At 35.7% G+C, this 24406-nt stretch overlaps 1 protein-coding gene across 1 annotated transcript in view; it reads right to left on the reverse strand.

Annotated features, from left to right (window-relative positions):
- The window catches only part of LOC306850453 (A-kinase anchor protein 6-like), a gene marked incomplete at its 5' end in the record, with an annotated part of 108482 nt that overhangs the window by 67927 nt on the left and 16149 nt on the right, over window positions 1–24406 (reverse strand). Inside the window, 2 exons of the mRNA XM_079386106.1 lie at window positions 16297–16472; window positions 21156–21252. Coding sequence (XP_079242232.1) covers window positions 16297–16472; window positions 21156–21252 — 273 coding nt within the window. The remainder of the gene's footprint in view (window positions 1–16296; window positions 16473–21155; window positions 21253–24406) is intronic.

Here is a 24406-nt window from a genome sequence, read left to right on the forward strand (position 1 = left end):
GCTGCCAGTGAGCGTTGAGATGTTCGTCCCGCTGCGCACGAGGTAAAGAGAGCATAGTTACGAACGCCAGTCGTACGAAATGAGTTCTAGTTCATCCGGAGCGATGGGGCGGAATCGTGCTGTTGTCCCGAAGCCTCTGTCATCAGAGCTCAAAGATATTGCAGATACCGCCGCTACAGAGTCCCCTCGGCTGCTGATGGACAAACTAATTATGCATGAAATCAAATATGATTTGTTGAAGAGGTTCATGAAAAAAAAACGCAATCTTTATAACAGTGTCCTGACACCTCAAGTCCTTAGCTGTGTGTGCTAATGCAGCACAAGGACACCGGGACTTATGGGTAATAGGATCAAATCAAACGAGCAAATTAGAGTTTTGACATCTGAAACTAAATTATTTGACATGAACTATGATTTTTAAGGATGCAAAGAATAATTTGCCCAACACCTGCATGACTTTTATTATTTTTCTCAAATAACATTAATACTTCATTGAAATACTATGATTTATTAATATTTTGAATTCGATTTTGTTTCTGTTTGCATAAACAATTGTACGTTTGTGTCTTTTTTGTCTCTTATGCCTATAATTATATATACATTTGTATTCAGTTTTAGTTTTTGTTATTTTAGTGCATCAAAATAAACTAAAGAAATATGTTTCTTTGGCAACTAATAAAATAATAAAATAAAATAAGTTTAATAAAAATAGACAAAAGTTAGTATGTTTTATATATTTTAATTTATTTAATGTAACAAATATTGTTTTATGGTTATATATATATATATTTAAAAAAAAAAAAATGTGGAACAATTTAACCAATTCAATCAAAATATTAATATTTATATTGATTTAGCAAAGCATTAAATTAGCTTTCTGACTAGACCTCTGTAAAGACCCATCAATCATAAGTTTTCTCCTAAAATACAAAAACAAGAAATTTAGATCAGTCATGCTCACTAATTTACTTCACTTGTTACATGCATACATTAATGCACTGGGGGAAATTAGCTGTAATCGAAGTATTTGGATAATTCTGAACAATTAAGTGCAATTTAAAGTCAACCGTGTGATAGATAGAAAGTGTTTTTGTCAAAGAGAAAGTGTGGCTGATAAGTGGCATTCAAGATTCAAGGTGGCTGCCGTACGCATAAACAGATGTAGAAAGCTGACAACAGAGGAAAAGAGGAAAGAAAGAGACTGTAAAAGAGTTACAAAAGACAGGGAAGTGACTGAGAAACCAGACTACTGAGAGTGACATGAATGGCAATGGATTGGAGAGGCAAACCCTGGATAACCTACCACAAAGCGTGGAATATTTTGTATTTTTTACTGAATTTATATTTTAATACACCATTTCCTTTGTGAAGAACAAAAACATCACTATTATTTCATCAAATTATAGCTGCAGCTGACTGCATACTATTGAAAAAAATTAGCATACACTATGCATTGAGCAAGTAATCCAATTCAAACTAATTGAGTGAGAAAAAAAATTAATTATATACTACTGTATTTGGGTCAGTACGTTTTGCGGTTACAGCAAGGAAGTTCATTTAAAATTGATGACAGTAAAGACATTTATAATGCTACAAAATATTTCTGTTTCAAATAATTGCTATTCTTTTGAACTTTCTATTCAACAACAACAAAAAAAAAATCCTGGGGAAAAAAAGCCATGATTTTCACCAGAAAAAAGTAAGCAGCAGACCTGTTTTCATTATTGATCAAAATAAAAATTAAGAAATTATTATTTAATTATTTAAATACTTTAAATTGAGAAAAAAAAGCATATTAGAAAAATTATTCACTACTATATATATATATATATATATATATATATGTGTGTGTGTGCATGTATGTATGTATGCATGTTTGTGTGTGTATATATATATATATATATATATATATATATATATACAGTGGGGATCGAAAGTTTGGGAACCCCTTGCAGAATCTGTGAAAATGTGGATAATTTTACCAAAATAAGAGAGATCATACAAAATGCATGTTATTTTTTATTTAGTACTGTCCTGAGTAAGATATTTTCCATAAAATATGTTTACATATAGTCCACAAGACAAAAAAATAGCTGAAATTATTAAAATAACCACATTCAAAAGTTTGGGAATCCTTGGTTCTTAATACTGTGTGTGGTTACCTGGATGATCTACGACTGTTTTTTTGTTTTGTGATGGTTGTTCATGAGTCCCTTGTTTGTTCTGAACAGTTAAACTGAGCACTGTTTCTTCAGAAAAATCCTCCAGGTCCTGCAGAATCTTCAGTTTTCCAGCATCTTTTGCATATTTGAACCCTTTCCAGCAGTAACTGTATGATTTTGACCTTTTCACGCTGAGGATGATTGAGGGACTCAAACACAACAATTAAAAAAGGTTCAAACATTCACTGATGTTCCTGAAGGAAACACGATGCATTAAGAGCCGGGGGGTGAAAACTTTTTGAATTTGAAGATCAAGGTAAATTGTACTTCATTTGTCTTCCAGGAAACATGCAAGTATCTTCTGTCGCGTCAGAAGGGCAGTACTAAATGGAAAAATATGATATTTCAACAAAATAAGAAAAATTTGGACATCTTCATCCTGTTCAAAAGTTTTCACCCCCGGCTCTTAATGCATTGTGTTTCCTTCAGGAGCATCAGTGAATGTTTGAACCTTTTTTAATTGTTGTGTTTGAGTCCCTCAATCATCCTCAGTGTGAAAAGGTGGATCTCAAAATCATACAGTTACTGCTGGAAAGGGTTCAAATATGCAAAAGATGCTGGAAAACTGAAGATTCTGCAGGACCTGGAGGATTTTTCTGAAGAAACAGTGCTCAGTTGAACTGTTCAGAACAAACAAGGGACTCATGAACAACCATCACAAAACAAAAAAACAGTCGTAGATCATCCAGGTAACCACACACAGTATTAAGAACCAAGGGTTCCCAAACTTTTGAATGTGGTTATTTTAATAATTTCAGCTATTTTTTTGTCTTGTGGACTATATGTAAACATCTTTTATGGAAAATATCTTACTCAGGACAGTACTAAATAAAAAATAACATGCATTTTGTATGATCTCTCTTATTTTGGTAAAATTATCCACATTTTCACAGATTCTGCAAGGGGTTCCCAAACTTTCGCATGCCACTGTATATATATATGATAAATTGATAAATAAATATATAAAAGTACACAGTATGTGATATTTGTGTTAATGTGTACAACTTCAGGAAAACAATCCAACGCTAGCAGAGTGAAGGAACCAACAGTTTCATTTCTCCTTCTGCTGAAAGTTCCTGCAAAAACCTGCGATTAAAAGCTCTGAAATGAGCTCACAGTCTCCCAGCAGCCAGGGAGCTCTCTCTATATCTCACGAGCACGCTGTCACATTTGATATGTGCTTATCAGCCCAGCTAGTGTACGTACAACCTGCCGGGCAGAGCAATTAGAAAATCATCGGTCTGATTGGAAAAGGGAGACAGGAAGTAGAAGCGTTCATAAGAATCACCACGCTCAAGGTTGCAGATTAAAAAAAAACCTGATGCTTAGTATTGATTATTATGATTCTTGTTGTGGTTCACATGTGGATGGAGTTTGATTCTGAAAGGTACAATTTCTTGTTTTATATAGACATACAGTCTTCTCCCAACTATCACTAGTAATAAAAAGGAAACTGAAATGAAAAATGCAAAACGCACTAAAATTCAAAACTAGTGATTCACTGCCCTATCACACCTTATCGGCTGTGCACTGAACTACACAGGGAGAAACCCGGAAAACTCAGCTCTGGAAGATCACAGAATTCCGACGCACATCGACAACAGAATTCCCAGGGGACGGCCTGCACTGCAGCACGGAGCAGCTCTGATACACAGGCTTTCACCAAGCCCTTCCTGGCGTTTACTTACATTTACGTCCAAGGACACTATCGCACGGAGTTACAATATCACAGCTGGAGCATAAATCAAAAGTAATCCTGCAGACAAGCCTCTCTGTGTTCAGAGAAAGCCCGGCATTTGTAACTGCCACAATGCAGTAATGGATTTCATCGGGTTCGGAAAAGAAAGAGGAAACAACGGAATGGGATCCGACTTGGAAATGATAAGCGTGCATTTCTGATGAGTGAAAATGTCCCAGTTATTATCTTTGAGGCAGTTTTATATAAACAAATAAAATGTGATGCATTCAAGACCTTTTGTCATTGTTACTCTAGATTGTTTTGCAGAATTTTGAGCATCACTTTAAAACTTTTGTATAATAAAAGACAATTTGAAGTAACACAAAAGTGAAATTTCATTTTTTAGCAGTCAGCCCGCTCCCGTCTCTCATATCCAACGCGACAATAGAACAATTAGTGTCCTGTTTCATCTCAAATCTGATGCAGAAAGCAAATTTATGATACACCACATGCCCACAAAAATACTTAAACTGCATTTGCTCAAGGTTAGGAAACAAATTATGCAATGACTTTCCCCCAGCATACAAAAACTACATCCCAAAATACAATGCATTCGATTATTCTAAAATAATTTAAATACCTTTTTTTTTTTTTTTTAATTAAAAATAATGATGGCAACTACATGTCCCTCGCTGAATTAAAAATGCAGCATAGTGAGGTCAAAGTAAAAAAAAATGAACAAAACAGACAGCACAATGGCTTCTGTTACTTCAGAACATATTTTTATGATTAAAAAAAAGTTTTATAATTCTGTAGTGATGCTTAACGTTGTGCAAAACAATTTAGAGTAATGATAACAAATAGCCATTTGCACCAAAAGAACCCAAACCTAAAGACTTTTAAAGCACTAAAGATAAAAGTGTCTAATGAACTGATAAATAATGACAGCAACTAAACAACAAAAAACACTCAAAAAGTCTATTATTGTTGTCTATTGGCACCTACACACGATGACAAACTTGCAATCTAATTTTAGTGGTTTTGAAACATTGTTAGTAAAGCTGTTGAAATATTCCTGGATGAAATTAAGACTGAGACCATGCAACCTTTTGTTTCAAGTTTCTTTGTTGAATTTTAATCCTTCAAAACTCAAAACCTCTAAAAATTGCATTTGCACTTTGATGCTTAAAAGTTTAAGCATATACAGTACAAGCATGTACACACTTTTCAGTCAATCTGTCAGCCTGTGTCTGTAACTCAAGGCCACATGAGACCTGCGGTACACATCAGGAGGAAGCAGTTTGTTTCAGTCAGAATGTGACACTTTTCACCTGTTGTCAAAGATGATGAAGATTTATATGTGTCCCTGTTTGTGAATTCACATTTGTCAATGGCAAATTTTTGTGCTGAAACAATCTCAACAGAAGCTAAACTTCAAAAAAATACAGTTTTAATCAGTATCATTGTCTTGCTCTCCAGTAGAAAATCTAAACATCTTTAAAACAAGATGAATTCACTTTGAAGCAAAGCAGTATAAGAATATGAAAGAAAAACTATGTTCTTGTACTTTAAAGGTTCTTCCGCTCAGATTTGGTTTCTTGGCTCTTTAAAGTGACACAAAGATCATTTCTGATCTAAAAAGAAGTGAAAATGGTTCTTGATAAAAAGAAGGTTCTTTGCTGAACCTAACAAACCTTTATTTTCTGATTCTGGATAATATAAGGTTTTACAATTCTGAGCATCTGTCACAGCCTGTCGTAAAAGCTGAGGGGAATCATTATGCATCATCAATGCATCCAAATGCACAGAACAAAGCGCTTGTAGCAGTGTGCTACAACTATAAAATATACATACAAATACCAAAGTAAAGCCCATGACTCCATCACTGGAATATATTTCATGAGTGAGGCTTCCTGCCTTCACCTCATCTTCCTGTTTTCCTTCTCATGCATGTCACCGAGCTCGCATACCTTCAGTGCTTTGACCACATTTCAGGAGAAAGAGATCCAGAGGGCAGACATTAGAATTTTATATCACTTCAAGACAGGGGAGGGAGAGAGTGGAGAACATGAAGTTCTTCTGACAGTCATCGAGGACTCGGAGAAAATGGTGGGATGTGTTTTTGTGAATCTCACCTGAGAGGCATACTTAAATGTGAGCTCGTGATAAGGTAATTCCACCACACCGTATTTCATTGCCGACAGGTTTATGTTTACCAGATCGGCCATAAGCATTACTGATTGAGACAAAGAGAAAGGCAGAACATGTCAAATAAAAACAGGGTTTCGAATGCATCAGTGAGAAAAAATAAATTAATAAAAATCACATACCAAAGCTCTGGGGGTGATCTTGGAAAAACAAGTCCAGCTCACATTTCATTGACATGTAAATATTTTGACCCAAAATCAAAAGAAAAAAATATATTTTGCTTAAATAAAATTAGACTATTAGTTTTAGGCTGAAATGGTCCTAAATCTAGAAATTGTATTTTGCAAAAAATATATTAAAAAATGTTACTGTTCTTGTTTTTAAAAGTATTTCCATCCCAAAATCGAAAGAAAATAAATTACATTTTGCACAAACAATACAACCATTATTTTCCCTATGCAAAATAGAATTTCTTCTTTCTTTTGGTTCCTGAACTGGTTCTTGACTCTTCTGATCTTGTGAGATTCAGCCCATACAAATGACCAAAATCAAATCCAACTTGTTTTCTGCAGAGCTGCAGGAAGCAGCAGACGTTGGGTTGGTGGTGGAGTTGGTTTATTCACATCTGTATCTTTTTCAGTTGCTAATCCAGTATGCACTCTGCTCCACTGACTACAGTGTGTCTATAGCATTTCCAATATTAATAATACAGAGAGTGCGTTGATGCCTCTCAGATGCCTATCCGTCCTACTGAAGGCTTGTTAAATATTCATTGACAATTATTCCGCAGTGACTGAAGGCTAAGTGCTCGCTTCTGAGAAAGAGAGAGAGAGAGATGTCCATTTTAATGTCCATTTTTCCAACATGTTCCTCAGTCGATGTCTGCAGATTCAAATCAAGCTCATTTTAGACACAGCGAGACTCCCAGTCCCATAGAGATCTGACTGTGTGCATTTATACAAAATGGAAACATGTAGAAATCTGTAAATAAAAGCAACAAATGAAGTATACCAGTATATTCTGATAAAAGTGATAAAAGATCATGATAAAAGATCATGAAAAATTATAAAATTTTCTATAGACTTACACTGAAGGACCACCCAGAACACACAACGACAACCATACAGCACAATGCCAGTGGTTTTTGCATGAACAAACACCATTTACATTTTCCTCAGAATAATGATGTTTCCAAAAATGTACATTATGATGTTCCAAGTACAAGCTTAAAAAAGATCTTTATTGGGCATTTATGGCTCCAGGAAGAACCTTAAACATCCATGGAACCGTTTTATCGCACAAAAGGTTCTTTAGATTATTAAAATATTCTTTTTTAGTTCTTTGGGAACTAAAAAAAAGACTGTTAAAGTGCTATGGTGAAAACCTGTTAATTAGTCCTTACAATATACAGTGAAAAACTGTAATAGATCTAACCTTACATACAGTATAATGTAATTATATTAAAGCAATAAGCCCCATGAAGCCGTGGTTTACAGTGAATTTAGAACAGCTAAGGGACGTTGTTAGGCACGACGCAAAGCGAAACCCCCTTAGCTGTTATAAATTCACTGTAAACCACGGCTTCACAGGGCTTTTATAAAACGATATGAAACAATATTCTTCCACCAAACAGTGTAGCTGCTCAGAAACAGTTGTGGTTGGAACCTATGGTTGGAACAAAGTGGTTGCCAAGCAACACACAAAGTAAAAAAAAGAGGTAGGTTTGCAGTGTAATTTACAACGGCTTCGAACGTGGCTCAACCAATCAGAATCAAGGACCAGAACTATCCATTTTATAATTGCAGTTTTTGGAAGTGAACAAGTCATCGTATAATTTACAGCGAAAAAAACGTAAATTGACATTCCCAGAATTTGATGTTTGATCTTTCTTCTTAGTTTAGATTCTTAGTTTTTTTAATCAGTTAATAAGATTTTATGTTACATTTATTGTTGTACAATTAAAGTTTATTGTGTTTTTTTATTGCTTTATTGCTTTGACACAATCTGTATTGTTAAAAGCGCTATATAAATAAAGGTGACTTTACTTTTTTAATGTTGTGTGTTTCCATAATGGTGTTCTGTGCTTAATATGTGCATGAATTTCTATATATTAATTTTTATCTCCTTAGCTTGTGGAAAAGCAATATATTGCATTATAATAAACAGCTATAGCTGTAATACATAATAACATTATTACTATAAAGTTCTGGCAACCACAGCTGCTGTTTTTTTACCGTAAATGTGACCCTTTTTTGTTTGTTTTACAGTGGGCATCGCTGAGAACCTTTATTTTTAAGAGTGTATGTTAGAAAAAAAATGCATTTCAAGAGCCTCATCAAAATATCCCAGCACGTTTATCAGATCAGTCTTAATCTGATTCTGATTGACGAAGTTGCCTAAACATCTAGAGTCGTGCGGTCCAGACTGCACAGGAAATGACAGCGCGTCCCATCCCTCTGCACTGTGCCTTCTTCAGAAAAAGCGCTTTGATTCCAATAATTACGGCCTAAAGTGATCCTCGTTGCTTTATTTCGCAAGCAAGTTGGGTAATCTTTGATCCGATTGCCAAGTGCGGAATGCAGAATACAAATGAAAAAATAATACAATCTGGTTTATATTCCAGACTTTCTCGGGCACGATATATAGCCAAAGGACAAGGGATGAAAAAAGAAAACAAATTAAGTCACACTAGAGGAGTGTTTCAGCACGGGCCGGGGGTTTACGACTTCATACATGTCTACGGCTGATTGGAAAACCTCACGTCTCCATGCATCCTTCATAAAACCAGAAATTACAATATTTCAGTGCATCTCGCGGTGAACTCTGAAATTAGGACAACAGGAAAAGATGGACGAAGCGCAACAAAGGCAGTTATGAGGTGCACATTTCACAAAGCCACTTATTCAAGTCATGCTACCAATATTCATTGCAAAACACGTTGCTCGTACATCTCATTTGGAAGAAAAAATTAATATGAATTAAACCTTGTCTGCATATTAATTCATATCATTTGTGTGATTAAATATTTGAAACTGTCTGCAAAAACTAGGCACTATTAATTTTTTCATAAAACATTCATTTCAATTGTCAAACTGCCTCTGGCAAAAGAAAGAGAGAAAAAAAAAACACTTAAAGAGGTATGTCAATTTTAAGTCACTTTATGAATTACAGCTCGAGTGCTTTTGCATGCTAATATAAGCAGAGAGACCTCGAATAAATGACTACCTATTTGGGTCCTTGATTATTTTTCATTTCTCATGTAGAACTTGATAAACATTTTTTCGGAAGGGGTTGGATGAATATTAAGTCTTTTGAAATTAACAGAATTTCTGTTAAACAAGTTCTCACGAGTCTCGGATGGATTTGCAAACATCACGGCTTCATTTTTATATTAGATTAGTGCTGTTTGCTAAAGCAACCTTCACTAGAACTATTGCTCTTACTTAGGGTAAGTGGGGTTTTTATTATTAAAAGAAGTCTCTTATGCTCCGAAAGGCTGTATTTATTTGATCAAAAATACATAAAGAGCAGAAATATTGTAAAATATTATTACAATGAAACAACTGTTTTCTATTTTAATATAATGTAAAATGTAATTTATTTCTGTGATGCATCAGCATCATTACTACAGACTGTCACATGATCCTTCAGAAATCATTCTAATATGCTGATTTGCTGCTTAATTATTATTAGCAATGTTGAAAGTTGTGTTGTTTAATAGTTTTGTGGAAACTGTGATGCATTCTTTTCAGGATTATCTGATTAATAGAAGAGTTTTTTTTTTTTTTTTAATGCAACATATACATTGCAATTTTTATCTTCATATACATATATATTGCAACATATACATGTGCTTACTGTAACTTTTGATCTATTTAAAGCATCTTTGCTGAATAAAGCACATTCTTTCCAAAATAAAATATAATAAAATCTTACTGAGCCCAAACTTTTGAATAGTAACCTTTCAATGTATCAATTTTATACATGATTTTTTTACTTTTTTATTTTTGAAAATGTTAGAACATAGTTAATCTTTTAATTATTTTAGGTGACAACATTTGTTTTGCATCTAATATTATAGGAAGAACCAAAAAATTATTTGGCATGAAGAAAATGATGTGTAAATATTTAGGTTCATTTTCACACCAAAATCAGAAGCAGCTATTATTATTTTTATTTTTGGGGGGGATTAAAAAAGTCCTAAATATAAAAACGCATCCTTACTGAATACAAATAAATAAATAAATACATCTTACTGACTCCAAACCTTTGACCTCTTTACATTATATTATAAAATTATAGTAAATCTTCTAATCTTTAGGTGACATACAGCATTTGTTATGCATACACCCTCAGTCTTTCTTTTTTATATATATATATATATTATAGGAGGAACTAAGAGGAAAAACTGAACAAGACTTCTGGACCCAAACTTGCCGTACACCCTAAAAATCTCAATTTACAGCAACGTCAAACTTATAACTCTGTCACACTTCGGCTAAATATAAATCAAACCTTAAGAAGTCCAATTTAAATTCCTAATTTCTAAACTAACGTCACATTTGGAGCAAACCCTACATTTAAAGTCTGCACTTCTAACACAGAGGTGTCCAGGCCGCTCTCCTCCAAAACTTCGGCAGCCACCTCCTGTAATTCCATTTTAACCAGCAATAACCCCGGGTCACTTTTTAAGCATGGTGACTTTGATATACCTAAGACTGCTCCATATGCATGGCTGGGTGGCGTAGTGTGGCATGGCTGCTTTTAACATATGCCAGCAAACAGAACCCAGGCCCTCCTTCTCCCCCTCCTCCTCACTATGCCACGCTCAGCGCAGAGCAAGGGGTGAAATAACCGCCCCGGGGCAGACAAGCTGTCTCTAAGGAGTCTCCGATAAGAGTCCTGCTTGCCTTATACATACATACATATGACAGCGGAGTAATATGCCACAGACAGCTGGCAGGGACTGCACTCTGCCCGGCCGCTGCGAGAGGTACGCAGATACTGCAAACTCTCCAGGCCATGGAGGAGGTCCCCAACAAGTCGATAAACCGGTAAAGGGGATGCGTGTGGAAATTCTGACCCCAAAAAAATATGAGCAAATGTTAGAGCAGCGCAGCTCGGTTGTTAACCCCAGGGCCATTTTTACAAGCTTAGTTACAGGATTAGACTGGCTAGTGAGAAATAACATGGTCTAATCAGGGGCAGGGACTTTCAGGCTGTTTTCACACTTTGTTCGTTTAAGGTGTCTGAGAGAGCTTCGCTAGACTCCAAATGAACCCCTTTAAAGTAAACCGAATTTAGAGCAGCTCAAGAGGCTGCCAATTCAGTCCGCTTTGAATGTGCACTGTGAACACAAAGCATGCCAGATGAGGAGCGTACTATTAGAACTATTCAAAAATACCAACTCTCAAAAATGATCTTTCAGTTTTAAGCGAAAATAAGAGCCTGGGGATTTAGATGCCTTTCAATATTTCATCAAAGTGAAAAAATAATGAGAGCAATATATTACTGTATAAATGTTCTCTAATAAATCAGTTTACAAAAATAAATAAATACATAACTAAAAACTAAAATAAAAATCAAATACATTGGAGAAAAAAAAGTCCACTTTTACAGGCTAAGTGTGTGTGAGTCTTTACATTTGTTTTTTAAAATAAAATTAAAATGTATTAAAAATATATAAAATATTTGAAGAAATTAAATGGTATTGTAACAAGTAAAATAGATTGGAAAATAGGATCTAATTTGTATGGAGAGAGTGTTAATGCAAAGTCTTACAAAGAAAATAAAAGATTGAAAATATATAAAAGATACAAAATTAAATAAATAAAATAATAACAATAACAATAAAAATACTTGGGGTTGACAGCCCAATAAGTAAAATAAAAGATCCAAGTCCAATTTTACAGTCTGATAGAGTATATGCAATGTAAAATAAAAAAATAAAAAAAAATAAAAAAATTAAAAAAATAAAATAAAATTAAATTAAATTAAATTAAATTAAATTAAATTAAATTAAATTAAATTAAATTAAATTAAATTAAATTAAATTAAATTAAATTAAATTGGTTGACAGCCGATCACAAGTTAAAAACATCAAAAAGAAATCAGAGTCCTCTTTAATGGCCTGGTACAGTGTGAATGTACTGGTCAAATGTTCTTTTTGCACTTTTTGGTCCATATAACATGGGTCTAATTCTGTTTTTATAGTTGAGTGAAGTGTAAAAAATATCATAAAAACACAGCTTAAATGTTAGAACAACTAGTGCGCTAAAATGAAAAAGAGTGCATCATTTCACTACAAAAACACCATTGCTTTATTTACATTCTCAATCCCACTGGTCTTTGACAGTCTGTTTAATCTAAATAACCGGATGCCAGGTGTCTACACTGGTAAAGCAGGGTTCAGTGCTCACATATCTCATTCCCAAATAAGAACGAGTCAGAAGTAATAGTTGGGCGGCGAATGTACAGAATCCCTTTCTATAGGTGGATAAATCACCTTAAGAAAAGACCAAACATGTGTCACAGCCTGACATGGGATCAGAGAACTCCCACAGCGGATGTGACTGCACAAATGAACTCTTCACAGCACACACCTGGTCAACACATATCAAATATTACTCATGAATCCCAGCACATATGTAGGACATATGCAGTCCGCCCGTCGTCTATCCTCTCCTCACGTCTTGTGACATTTAGCCGATTTACACACATGTACCTCACGTGTATACGGTGGTGCAGATATGAAAGAACGTCTCCATAGCAGGCGGATTTGAGCGTGACAATTTTCTCGTCTAAGAACCATGTTATTGAGAGTGGATTGTTGATGCTTCATGCTGTTAATGATTGCCTCTCTCCCGCCTTTTGTCTGTGTGATGTTCCCCCTACAGTTTAATTAGAGGCGAATAACTAAACTAGACAGGATTCCCTCAGGATTGCCATTTGACCAGCATCCAGCCATGTTAAAACTTTATGGTCTTGAGAAACTAATTCAGACGGCACAATGCGACGGCAAGACGTGGGTGCGAGCATATGTTTGCAGCTATAATAACAAACCGTTATGGCTGTCGAGAGAGACGCGGCCTGCTTTGTACACACCTTAATGGCATTCTAGGGACAGACTTAGTGTCTGGGCGAGGCGGTATATATTACTCCTCTGACGGCGCGCATTGCTCATTTGTGAGCCGTTTTTTAACCAAAGCAAATTAATGACCGCAAACGACACCTGTTGTGGTGAAGCATTAGGAATTAATAGCAAAGAGGGGGGCTTGTCATTGAAAAGAGCGCCTTGACAGCACTTTCTAAATATTGTTTAGTCAGTGAAACGCGGGTCTGAAAGTGATATGAATTCCCTGAACCTCCATTAAAATGAATCTATGGGCCATGTGGTGACCTGAGACAGGCACTTTAAAGAATTTGTTTGAGTATTTGACCGGAGTGAAAGCACACTGTACCCTTCAGTAAAGTTAAACAGAGAAACTAAAAAAAAGTCTAATGTGATTGAAATATGTTGGTATAGGAAAAGAAAACGCAGATTGATAAATGTAAACTTTAGCTTACATTAAGGTTTAGGCTTGAAAGAATATTATGGATTATTTTCAACGTCTACAAAGTAATGTATTCTGATCAATGAATTTCTATGACAATTTTCTCGAACTTTCCAGTTTTCTTAACCTTTCCATCACTATTTGTGATGACTGGATATGGATTTTAAAAATAATTTTATAGACATTGCACTTACAAAATTGCATTTACTATATACAATGTATAATGACTGAACAAAATCACTGATATCTCCAGATTTTTTAGGAATGTGGAATGATATATTATATTATATTATGAAATATTATTTCAATTTAAAATGACTATTTTCTATTTGAATACATTTTAAAACATAATTTCTTCCTGTGATTCAAAGCTGAATTTTCAGCATCATTACTCCAGTCTTCAGTGTCACATGATCCTTCAGAAATCATTCTAACATGCTGATTTGTTGCTCAAAAAAAATATATTATGTATTATTTTAGGTTGAAAACAGTTGAGCTGCTTAATATTTTTGTGGAAACTGAAATATTACATGATTTCAGAATTTTTTGATGAATAGAAAATTCAAAAGAACAGCATTTATTTGAAATACAATTATAAACTTTACTGTCACTTTTAATCAATTGAATGCATCCTTGCTTAAAAACATTTATTTATTCATTTATTTCTTTTTAAATTTTACTGACCCCAAACTTTTGAGCTGTAGTGTATGCAAAAATTCTATTAGACAGTATATCAAATAAACTAACATAACTGGTAGCCACGTTGAAATCAAAACCTAATACCTGCGTCACATACAATGTGAATCAGGCTCAAGTTCCCACATAGACCTGTATCCACAACCCCTGCCCTCAACCCAGAGGATCCGCCCTGATTCAGACAGAGAGAGATTTGTGGCTCCTTGTGTGACCTTCCCACAATCCTCTGGCCTGTCTCTAATTAGGCGATGCATCTGATCATCATTAACAGCTCTCAGATAATGAATCACTCACCCCTCTCTCTCTTAATTCGCTGTAACCAACCGGCTAATGGCTGTCAACGCTGACTGATCACACTGATTGTGGTGATTTCTAATTGCAACAAAACAATTTAAAAGCACTCCGATTATTTATGTCAGTGCCCACAAACTGGAAATAAGTAGGACCTTGTTCACATTAGTTATGTTCAGAATAGCATACCACCTACTGGTTTTCAAAGTTTTCTGTATGCACAGAATGAATTGCTAAATTTGCCAAAATGTGAAATAGAAAAATACTGTATCCCATAATGCAATGGACTCAACTTGACCTTCCATTTCCAACATGACCAATGAACAAGCAATACAAGCCACACATGTATCCATTTTCCAAACCGTGTTTTTGGCTTGTCCTGAATCACCAGTTTTTTGACTGGTTCGGTTAGGTACCGCTGCAGTGTAGCCCGGTACCTGCGTGATTCGTCATAGACATAAACAGAGAGAAGTAGCTCCGGCTACAGTGTTCTTCCGCAAGATGCACACAGTTCTGTTTATCAACCGCTAGAGCACCAAAAGTTACGGACTGCAGCTTTAACTTATGTTAACAAAGATTATTAAAGATGTATATAAAAATAAGATTACTATGACAAAAAGTTGATTCATAAAGAAATGCATTGCTCATTAACAGTCAATGTTACTTATTGCATTTCCAAGCATTACCTAATAGGACCTAGTGTTACCGATTTTTCACATTTTAGATTTTTACAAAAGTAGAAAATAGTTCACATCACACACTTAGCTAGTATATTATTTTAAACACTGCTATAGATCATTTTGCATATTTAACCCAATGTGTAAATTCAAAGAGTGAAAATCGATATGTTCCAATGTCATCTGGGTATTTTATACATACTATATACAGCTGAAACAGTAAGAGTAGTATGTTAGTATGCTATTCCAAACATAACCACATACTGTTTGAGCAGCTAAAGGAGAGAGGAAAAGAATGAAGAGAGAGAGCAAGAGAGAAAAATATTAGGCGACTGAGAGAGGTAGCGTTTCCTAGCGTTTCTGTTTTCTGCAGATGAAGCAGAAGAGATTACAGAAGAGAGGAGAAAGGGAGATTGCGCCCTGGCGATGCTGACGCTCCCGGGGGAAATCCAGCCGAGATCCCGCTGTTCCTAAAGCTGCTGTTGCACGCCACGCAGAAACACAAACACGCCTCGCTGTTCCCGCCAGGCCTCGCTCTCGGGGCCCGGCACACAAACACGCCACCTAATTGGAGTGCAATTACCCAATCAAAATTGACAATTAAACAATGAGAAATTGGTCTCCCAAATAACTATGTCTGCAATTACACATTAAGTGTGAAGTATAAATTAAGTCTAGCGCATTGCCTCCGAAGCATAATTGTATGTGCGTGTGTGTGTGTGTGTTTTTGTGTGTGTTTGTGCGACCTATCAAACGTCTCGTGCTCATTTACGGACAGAAAATTCGCATTCGCATCACGCCGATGGCGTGTCCCCTCCCCGTTTCCTCCCTGAAAGGAATGTCTCACTGAAGAGCCTTTCCTGGAGCCGTTTCTTATGGAAATCTGCGGCGCTCCTCCACCCTGTTTGTTTATTTTGCTGATCGAGCAGAGCATGGCCGTGGGCTACCAGAGAAGAACTGAAAGCCGCAGACAGATGGAACCATTCAGGCTGTGGATACGGGCCACTAACGGTTGTCACGTTCGACTTTACCTTGGGGCTGCCGTGATGACTGTGAGTGTCTCCTCGCTCCTGCTCGTCCCTCTCGCTGGACAGGATGTGGGTTTTGATGGCGTCCAGTGTGCGCAGCATCCAGTTGTGCTGACGGCGGATCTGTCTCTGCAGCTCCTGCCACTGGTGGGATATCATGTAGAGCATGTCCCGCAGTCCTGTGTGCACACAGAAAGACACACGGTAACGCTAACTCACACACTATAAATTCAGTGACGTAGTGGTTAATGTTCCGTAATCCAAAAACCTGAACAAGTGGTGATTGTGAACTTAACCAAAAGGTATGTAACAAAATGTACAATTACTTAAAGGGTTACTCCACCCCAAAATGAAAATTTTGGCATTAATCTCTCATGTCGTTCCAAACCCGTAAAAGCTTTGTTCGTCTTCGGAACACAATTAAAGATATTCTGGATGAAAACCGGGAGGCTTGTGACTGTCATCGAAAGACATCGAAAGACATCGTCAAAATAGTCCATCTGCCATCGGTGGTTCAACCGTAATGTTATGAAGCTTCGAGTATACTTTTGTACGCAAAAAATAAACAAAAATAACGACTTTTTTCAACAATTCGTCTCCTCTGTGTCAGCGTAGCGCCATTTTGGAGAGTATCTGCTGGACGCAAACTGCATACGCTGTTTTGTGTCAGGCTCACCGCATTGATATGCTGTTTTCGTTCAAATCAAAGCGTAAACAAACGTAGAAGACGTATCCATGCCGTGCGGCTGACACACAAGAGCGTACGTTGCTTGCGACCAGCAGATATTCTCCAAAATGGCGCTACGCAGACACAGAGGAGACGAATTGTTGAATAAAAGTTTTGGGGTTATTTTTGGGGTGTTTTTTTGCGTTCAAGTATTCTCGTAGCTTCATAACGTTACGGTTGAATGGCTTGACAGTGCAAATTGTTTGGCAGTCAATGGGACAGTCACAAGCTTCCCGGTTTTCATCCAAAATATCTTAAATTGTGTTCCAAAGACGAGCAAAGCTTTTACGGGTTTGGAACGATATGGGGGTAAGTGATTAATGACAAAATTTTCATTTTGGGGAGGAGTAACCCTTTAATTTGAGCATTAACTAAATACAAATTAATTCTATTAACTAATACAAACGGCACTAAGGTAAAAAAAACAAAAAAAAACATATGGTAATATATATGGTAAAATATGCTACAAGCATGAAAACCAGCAAATAATTAGCAAATAAACAAATCATCATTATATAGTGTGCATATTGTGTATATTAATTTTCATTACTATAAAATAAACATTAACTAAAATAATATATATATATATGGGTAGTTGACAAATAAAAATTGTCCTATGTTTTGACATAGCATACGAATAACATGAGAAAAATGTATCTTCATTCTTACACATTGATACGTGTGTGTGTTTAAATGTGTGTATATATAAACATTCAGCTAGTTGCCAGGGCTTGAAGTGCTAAAATAACTAAAAGACTTGTTAAAAATAAAAAATAAACAAACTGAATTTGAAATACAAAAAAAGATGAAAATATAACTTATTTCCAAATCTAAAACATATATATATATATATATATATATATATATATATATATATATATATATATATATATATATATATATATACATATATATATATTCATCTTCAATATCATTTATGTGCTATTATAATTTTTTATATATATATATATATATATATATATAAATAAAATTATAAAAGCACATCAATGATACTAAATGATCATCAATGATACTAAAACTAAACTTTATAATACGAACACAAGCATTATAAATGTAGTTGCATCGTGGTTAACAAAAAATCTAGGTTCAAATAAAAAAAAGAGGCCTGCTCCTGGAACAAAATATACTAGTTACTTCACGTGTCAGCTAAAAACAATTGAAAAGTATTAATTAATCCAAAAATCACTAAAATAGACAAAAACATCAGTAATATATAGCATGCATCAGCAACACAGATCTTCACTATATACTGTACACATTATGTATATTCATCTTGTCTTATTTTTGAAAGATTAGTATGTATATTGTATGAGAGGACTAGTTTTATGCAGTTGTCAAAATGTTTACCTTTTTACCATATGCAAACTGTATCATTTGGCAAAATAATTGCTTATTCTGCTCAACATTATTATTCATAAATTGAAAAAAGCATGAACTATTTACATACATAAATCAAACCTTCTAAATATTTTTGCTACTCCTTGCTGTGCCTTAACCATTGTTAAAATAACTTAAAGAAAATCACTAAAATGACTCATATTGTTATGCTGTAATATAATTCATAATAATAAAAAAAAATTTCATTTGAAAAGATGTCAAATAGAAACATTTCACTAGCGATTTCAGACTATTAGATCTCATTTTTGTGTCTACACAGTACATCAAACTCATATTTCAAAAGAGCAAGAAAATCCTGTTTCCCTTTAATTTCTGCTCTGTAATTAGAAGCAAATCTCCTACCAACTTTCCACCTTGACCATCATTGTCCCGTATCTTAGCAACTCAGCAGCCGGGCATCACTCCACAGGTACGAGCAGCGGCTTCCATCACAGAATGCCGTGGGCTGCGACGAGAGGCCTGATCCAGGCACAATGCGGGGTCACACTCCAGAAGCCCCACTTCCGCCTCGACCGCATTTATCTTAATTTATGCTTTTTAATTACTTTGAACAAATAGGATTTGCAGACGGAGATGCTGATTGTGGTCGGTGGAGACGCAGCGGACACATGATGGGTTTGGAATATAGAAGCATCCCATAATACTGAGGGATTAACCGAACGCTTGAGTCCTCATCAGATGCGAAAACACACGTGCGGTCCGGCTCGGGTCACCGCCATCAAGTAGCGAGAAAATCAAATGCCTTGTTTTTTTTCCCCATCTGTTGATTAGCCAGCGTAGCGGAAGATATTATCATTTAACTCGTTCAATATTTTATTTTTTACCAGAGGTTGGTTTTAATGATTTAGATGATGGTGGTGATTATGATAATGCCATGAGCGTTATTATTAGTGATGTGTTTGAGTTTAAGAGGGAAAGAAGAAAGCGAAATGCGTCTGTTGGATCATTAAGGGTGAGTCGTGATAAATGGTTAAATCACAGCACATTAAAGGCTCATTAAAAACAACTGTAGGGGGATGTGTATGTGTGGGACGGGCCGGCTGGATGGCAGGAACATCTCACTGTAGGGTTTAAGTGGGTGTTCTGCCCATTGGCTGACATTAGCAGCATACACATATATATGCCTGGGAAAGTAGCTGTATTCAGTATATACTGTTAGTGCATACTATTACTTGAAATGTCTTATGCATTACTATGTGCATTAAGCTTAATACGCTACATTGCTGTCAGATGACCTCTCTGTGTTATATGTATTTCATTGAATAGCGTCCAGTTATTATTTTTCTTATTTACTTTCTTTTTATGCATTTATTTATGTGTTTATTTATTAATACTTGTATTCAGGAATGACTGAATTGATTAAAAGTCACAGTAAAGACATTTATAATCTTACAAAAGTCTTTTATGTCATATAAATGCAGTTCTTTTGAACTTTCCAGTCATCAAGAATATAAAAAAATCATGGTTTTCACACAAAACATTAAGTAGCACAACAGTTTTCAACATTGATAATCATAAGAAATGTTTCTTGAGCAGCAAATCAGCATATTAGAATGATTTCTGAAGGATCATGTGACACTGAAAGAGTAATGATGCAGAAAATTCAACTTTGCATCACAAGAATAAATTATATTTTAAAATATATGAAAATAGAAAACCATTATTTAAAATGCAATAATATTTCAGGATTTTATAAAAAATTTAACTGATGAAAAGATTGTTACTAATTACGTCTGTTTCAATTAATGCTATTCCTTTGCACTTTCTATTTATTTAAAAATCTAAGGAAATTATATTATGCAGCTGTTTTCAACCCTGATAATAGGAAGAAATGTTTCTTGAGCACCAAATCAGAACATTAGAATGATTTCTGAAGTAGAATAACATCAAATATATTAAAATATGAAAATAGTTGTTTTACTGTTTTACGGTATTTTTTAACAAATGCAGACTTCCTTTAAAAACATCACACTGCCCCCAAACTTTTGAACATTAGTGTATTCAAACTGCACAATATGGTAAAAGGTGCAGAATATGTCCTCTTTAAAATCAAAATGTGCACTATTTACTTTGCTTAACACACATTCCTGGTCCTAATGACCCATAAGTGGACATTACTCTAAAGGAGGAAAAAGTATCGAAGTGGCCCCTTTAAGAAGCTCCCTACGGACGGTTGGGTTATAGTAAAGGTGCGAGCGTGCATGTTTGTGTTTGTATAGTTGGCAGGAAGCTGTCGTCACGCTGCAGCACCACAGGACAGGGCTGTCGGGGCATTATAAGGAAGCGCTCCTGCCTCTGAGAGCCATCTGCATATTTAATGGTAGCCGGCTTTACCCAGCGGAAACGACACATACCAGCAGGGAGGTCAGCTGAGTGGATTTGTGCATTTGCCGAGCACTCGGCGAGACTCTTCAGATGAATAATCACAGATATTGTAGAAGAACGAGTGTCTGCAATGGCCTCTGACTCCTCAACCTGCTGTTCTTAATTCCCGCTCTCTTCATATACGGCTTTGGAAGCGCTTGGCCGGGCCGCTGCACCTGTCTCTCCGCTTTATCCCAGAACTCAATTCAGCAGGCCGTGCGCCATTTGTAATGTATGTGAAAAGGCGTGCGCTCGGCGCTTCAGAAGCGGTTACTTGAGGATTTATAAATTCTGAAGGTCACTATGTTAATACAAACATTAATAATAAATGTGTGGCTCGGCAGAACCGTACCTGATTTGTGGGAGGTGATGAGTTCCAGGAGCTGCTGTCCCTCCTCCAGGAGACTGTCTTTCAGAGCGCTGTGACTGTCCACGTTGAGTTTGAAACTCTACACACACATGAACACAAAAATGACATGTCAGTGCAAGGGAATAATCTTAGTTCATTTTTTTCTCCTCCTTCATACTTTCTGTCCTCTTCAGATTTCCCTCTTATCTTCCATTAGAACATCTTCAGACACAAATGCATACAAAAAACGTCATCGTTCATCTGCAGGAGGATTGTATTGTTCAAAGATTGCTCTTTCATTGCTCAAGAGAGTTAATGGGTAAATCTAATAAAAAAGAAACATCCAGATTTAAATTTACCACAAATTTCAAAGAAAACTGTTGCATTTTGCATAGGAGAATATTAACATTTCTGCATAGTTTTCATGAAAATTAAGCACATTTTCTTAGAAAATAAAGTAAATAATATTTTAAAATATTAGGAATACAAAACAGAATAAAAAGACAAATAAACAAAATATAAAGAAATAAACTAATAACTATTTTTTATTGCCCAATGATCTTTTTTTATAACTTATGAGTTTAAATGGATTCCCTATTTTTGTTTTTTTAATAATAAACTTAGTCACGAACATAAATTAGCTTGAAAAAATAAAGATGAAAGCAAATTAAAAGTGAATAGTTCATAAACAGCAATACTATAGAGAAATAAAAGGAATACTGATAGCAGCTCAGATCATTTGATCATGAGAAACCATGATGAGAAATATTTATCTGATCACAATTTGATATTGTTGAGATCTCTTTAGAAACTGAGAATTAGGAAACTTAATTTGTCGATATTGTTGAGATCTCTTCAGGAAACTTGAGCAAAACTCTCAATTTGCTCTGGAATTAATCTCAATGCAACCAAGAAGAAACGAGACATTAAATCAGATTTAATGAATATTTGATTGCTCACAGATTGCTGTTTAGAAAGATTTCTGAAGGATCATGTGACACCTGAAGACTGGAGTAATGATGCTAAAAATTCAGCTTTGCATCACAAGTTTTAATTACATTTTAAAATATATGATAATAGAAAATATTTATTTCAAACTGCAATAATATTTCACAATATTACTGCTTTTACTGTATTTTGGATTGATGTATTTTGATCATAATTTGAGACTGTTGCGATCTTTTCAGGAAACTTGAGCAAAAGTCTCAATTTGCATTCTAATTAATCTCAATGCAACCTAGGAGATAGTAAAGAGACCTCATTTTTCTTTCCTACAGGACTCCTAACGGAGTCAGCTTTCTTGAACTCGTCATCCAGTTTCATCCCATTGAAACAAACACTCATAAGTCACATTAAGTGCTTCAGCAAGAATGTATATAATCTCCCGCTGCGCTGTCGACACGCAACCTTTAAACACCCTTCACACACTCCTTGATCTCAAACGAGCATTATTCATACATCCTCAGAGGAATGAAGCCCATCTCTCTGTATTTGTCCGAGTCTATCCTGCCATCCGCGCCGCTGAATTATTAACAAACGACAGCCGTCCCTCTAATTCATCATCCGCGGCATAAACTAATATTCAAATGACGTTATAAAACTGAAGCCGTTTCTCCCACAGTCGCGCCCTCTAGAAAATGACCTCGGGACTGAGCAACTGTGTTCCCGTCTTTCTATTTCTGTCTTAAACCCACAATTCAGTGTGTGGTGCTCAGCGGCTCAAAGGATCCATCAGTCGGGTGCTTTCCAACTCTCAGTCATGTGTACGTCTCCCAACAGGCTGCCCATTTACTCTGATGTCTCTATTTCACCTTTTTTTTTCTCTCCAAACCCCCACCAACCACTGTTTTTCCCCCCTGCTCTTGCCCTCCAGTGGGTGCGGCAGCAGATGGGAGAAAAAAAAAACTTTCATGTTGATTGGTTTTGATAATACCCGGCGCTCTCGAACGGAGGGCTCTCCAATTGCTAAGTGTAATCAAAGAGTAGAGAGCATTATCCTGCGTCCGCGAGGAAAGGGGGGCCGGCGAGGGATGTGCTTTTGAAGATGTGCGGAGGTTGACGGGTGGGAACGAGGGGGGCGGTGGGCCGCGCTCCCACAGGGGCCCCGCAGTTGAGGCGCCTAGAGCCATCCTCACCTTTGATTCTCATCTCCTCAGATCTCCCTCTGCCCTGTTTCACGCCATTACCGACCGTTCTGATCTGACCAGTGGCACAGAGGGCAGCGGGAGCCGCCACGGCCCGTTTTCACCTTCAGCTGTCTGACGGCCTGCCTGCCTGCCTGCCTGTCTGTCTGACAGCAAACCTGACAGAAAGATGCATCAACGTTCTGTAAAGAGTTTCCAATTCATCCTGCTGTCACAAATGTCTGTTCATACATGCAGTCTAACATGCTACTCGTACTAATTTTGCATAACGTACTGTATACTCTGAGCGCAGAGTCTGACATTGCAATTCCGGTTTGTTGACATGCGTGACTTGACTTTTCAAAATTCAGTCGCAGCTCTACAAAAATGATTCAACAGAACCCTTGTTTTTAAATTCAGAATTACACAAAAAAAAAAAATATTATTAGTAGTATTATTTTAGTATCTATTATAGTTTTTGTTTGTATTAGTAATTTTATTTTTTATATTTTCTGTTATAAAAAAGTCATTTTCTTAATTGTGTTTTTTTATATGTCTATATAGTTTTTATTCGTTTTCATTCATTATTTTTATTTTATTAGGTTTTAGTTACTTTTAAATACTTAATACTTAAATAATAGTTAAACTAACCAAAAATGAGAAATGGTGTCTTGTCAACTAGCTGGAATAAATGAAGTTTTAAAAAAAAAAATTCTAATTTTTTTCAAAGTTTTTTTCCAACTATAATATCCCTTATGATATAATATGATATCTCTGAACAAACAAAAATATTATTTTGCACTGTATTGCCATTTTGTATATATATCTATAAATATCTTTGCAGTCAGACAAAATAATAATATGTCACTCTGGAAATGTAAGGTCAAACTGCATTATGGGATACATTATGGGATATAGTATACGATGCAGTGTGCTCAGGTTGTATACTGCACATTTTGGCAAATGTAAGCAGGTCTCTCGGGCATTCTGTGCATCCAGAAAATGCATACTATGAACACTTTTCACACCAAATCCTGTAGTAGTATGGAACCAAACATATGCTTACAAATGTTTGCTGCACATGAAGAAGATATACATGTACATAACGTTAACCCTGTAAGGTCTAACATG

The sequence above is a fragment of the Barbus barbus genome (genome assembly GCF_936440315.1).
Source record: "Barbus barbus genome assembly, chromosome: 30".
NCBI classification, from domain to species: domain Eukaryota; kingdom Metazoa; phylum Chordata; class Actinopteri; order Cypriniformes; family Cyprinidae; genus Barbus; species Barbus barbus.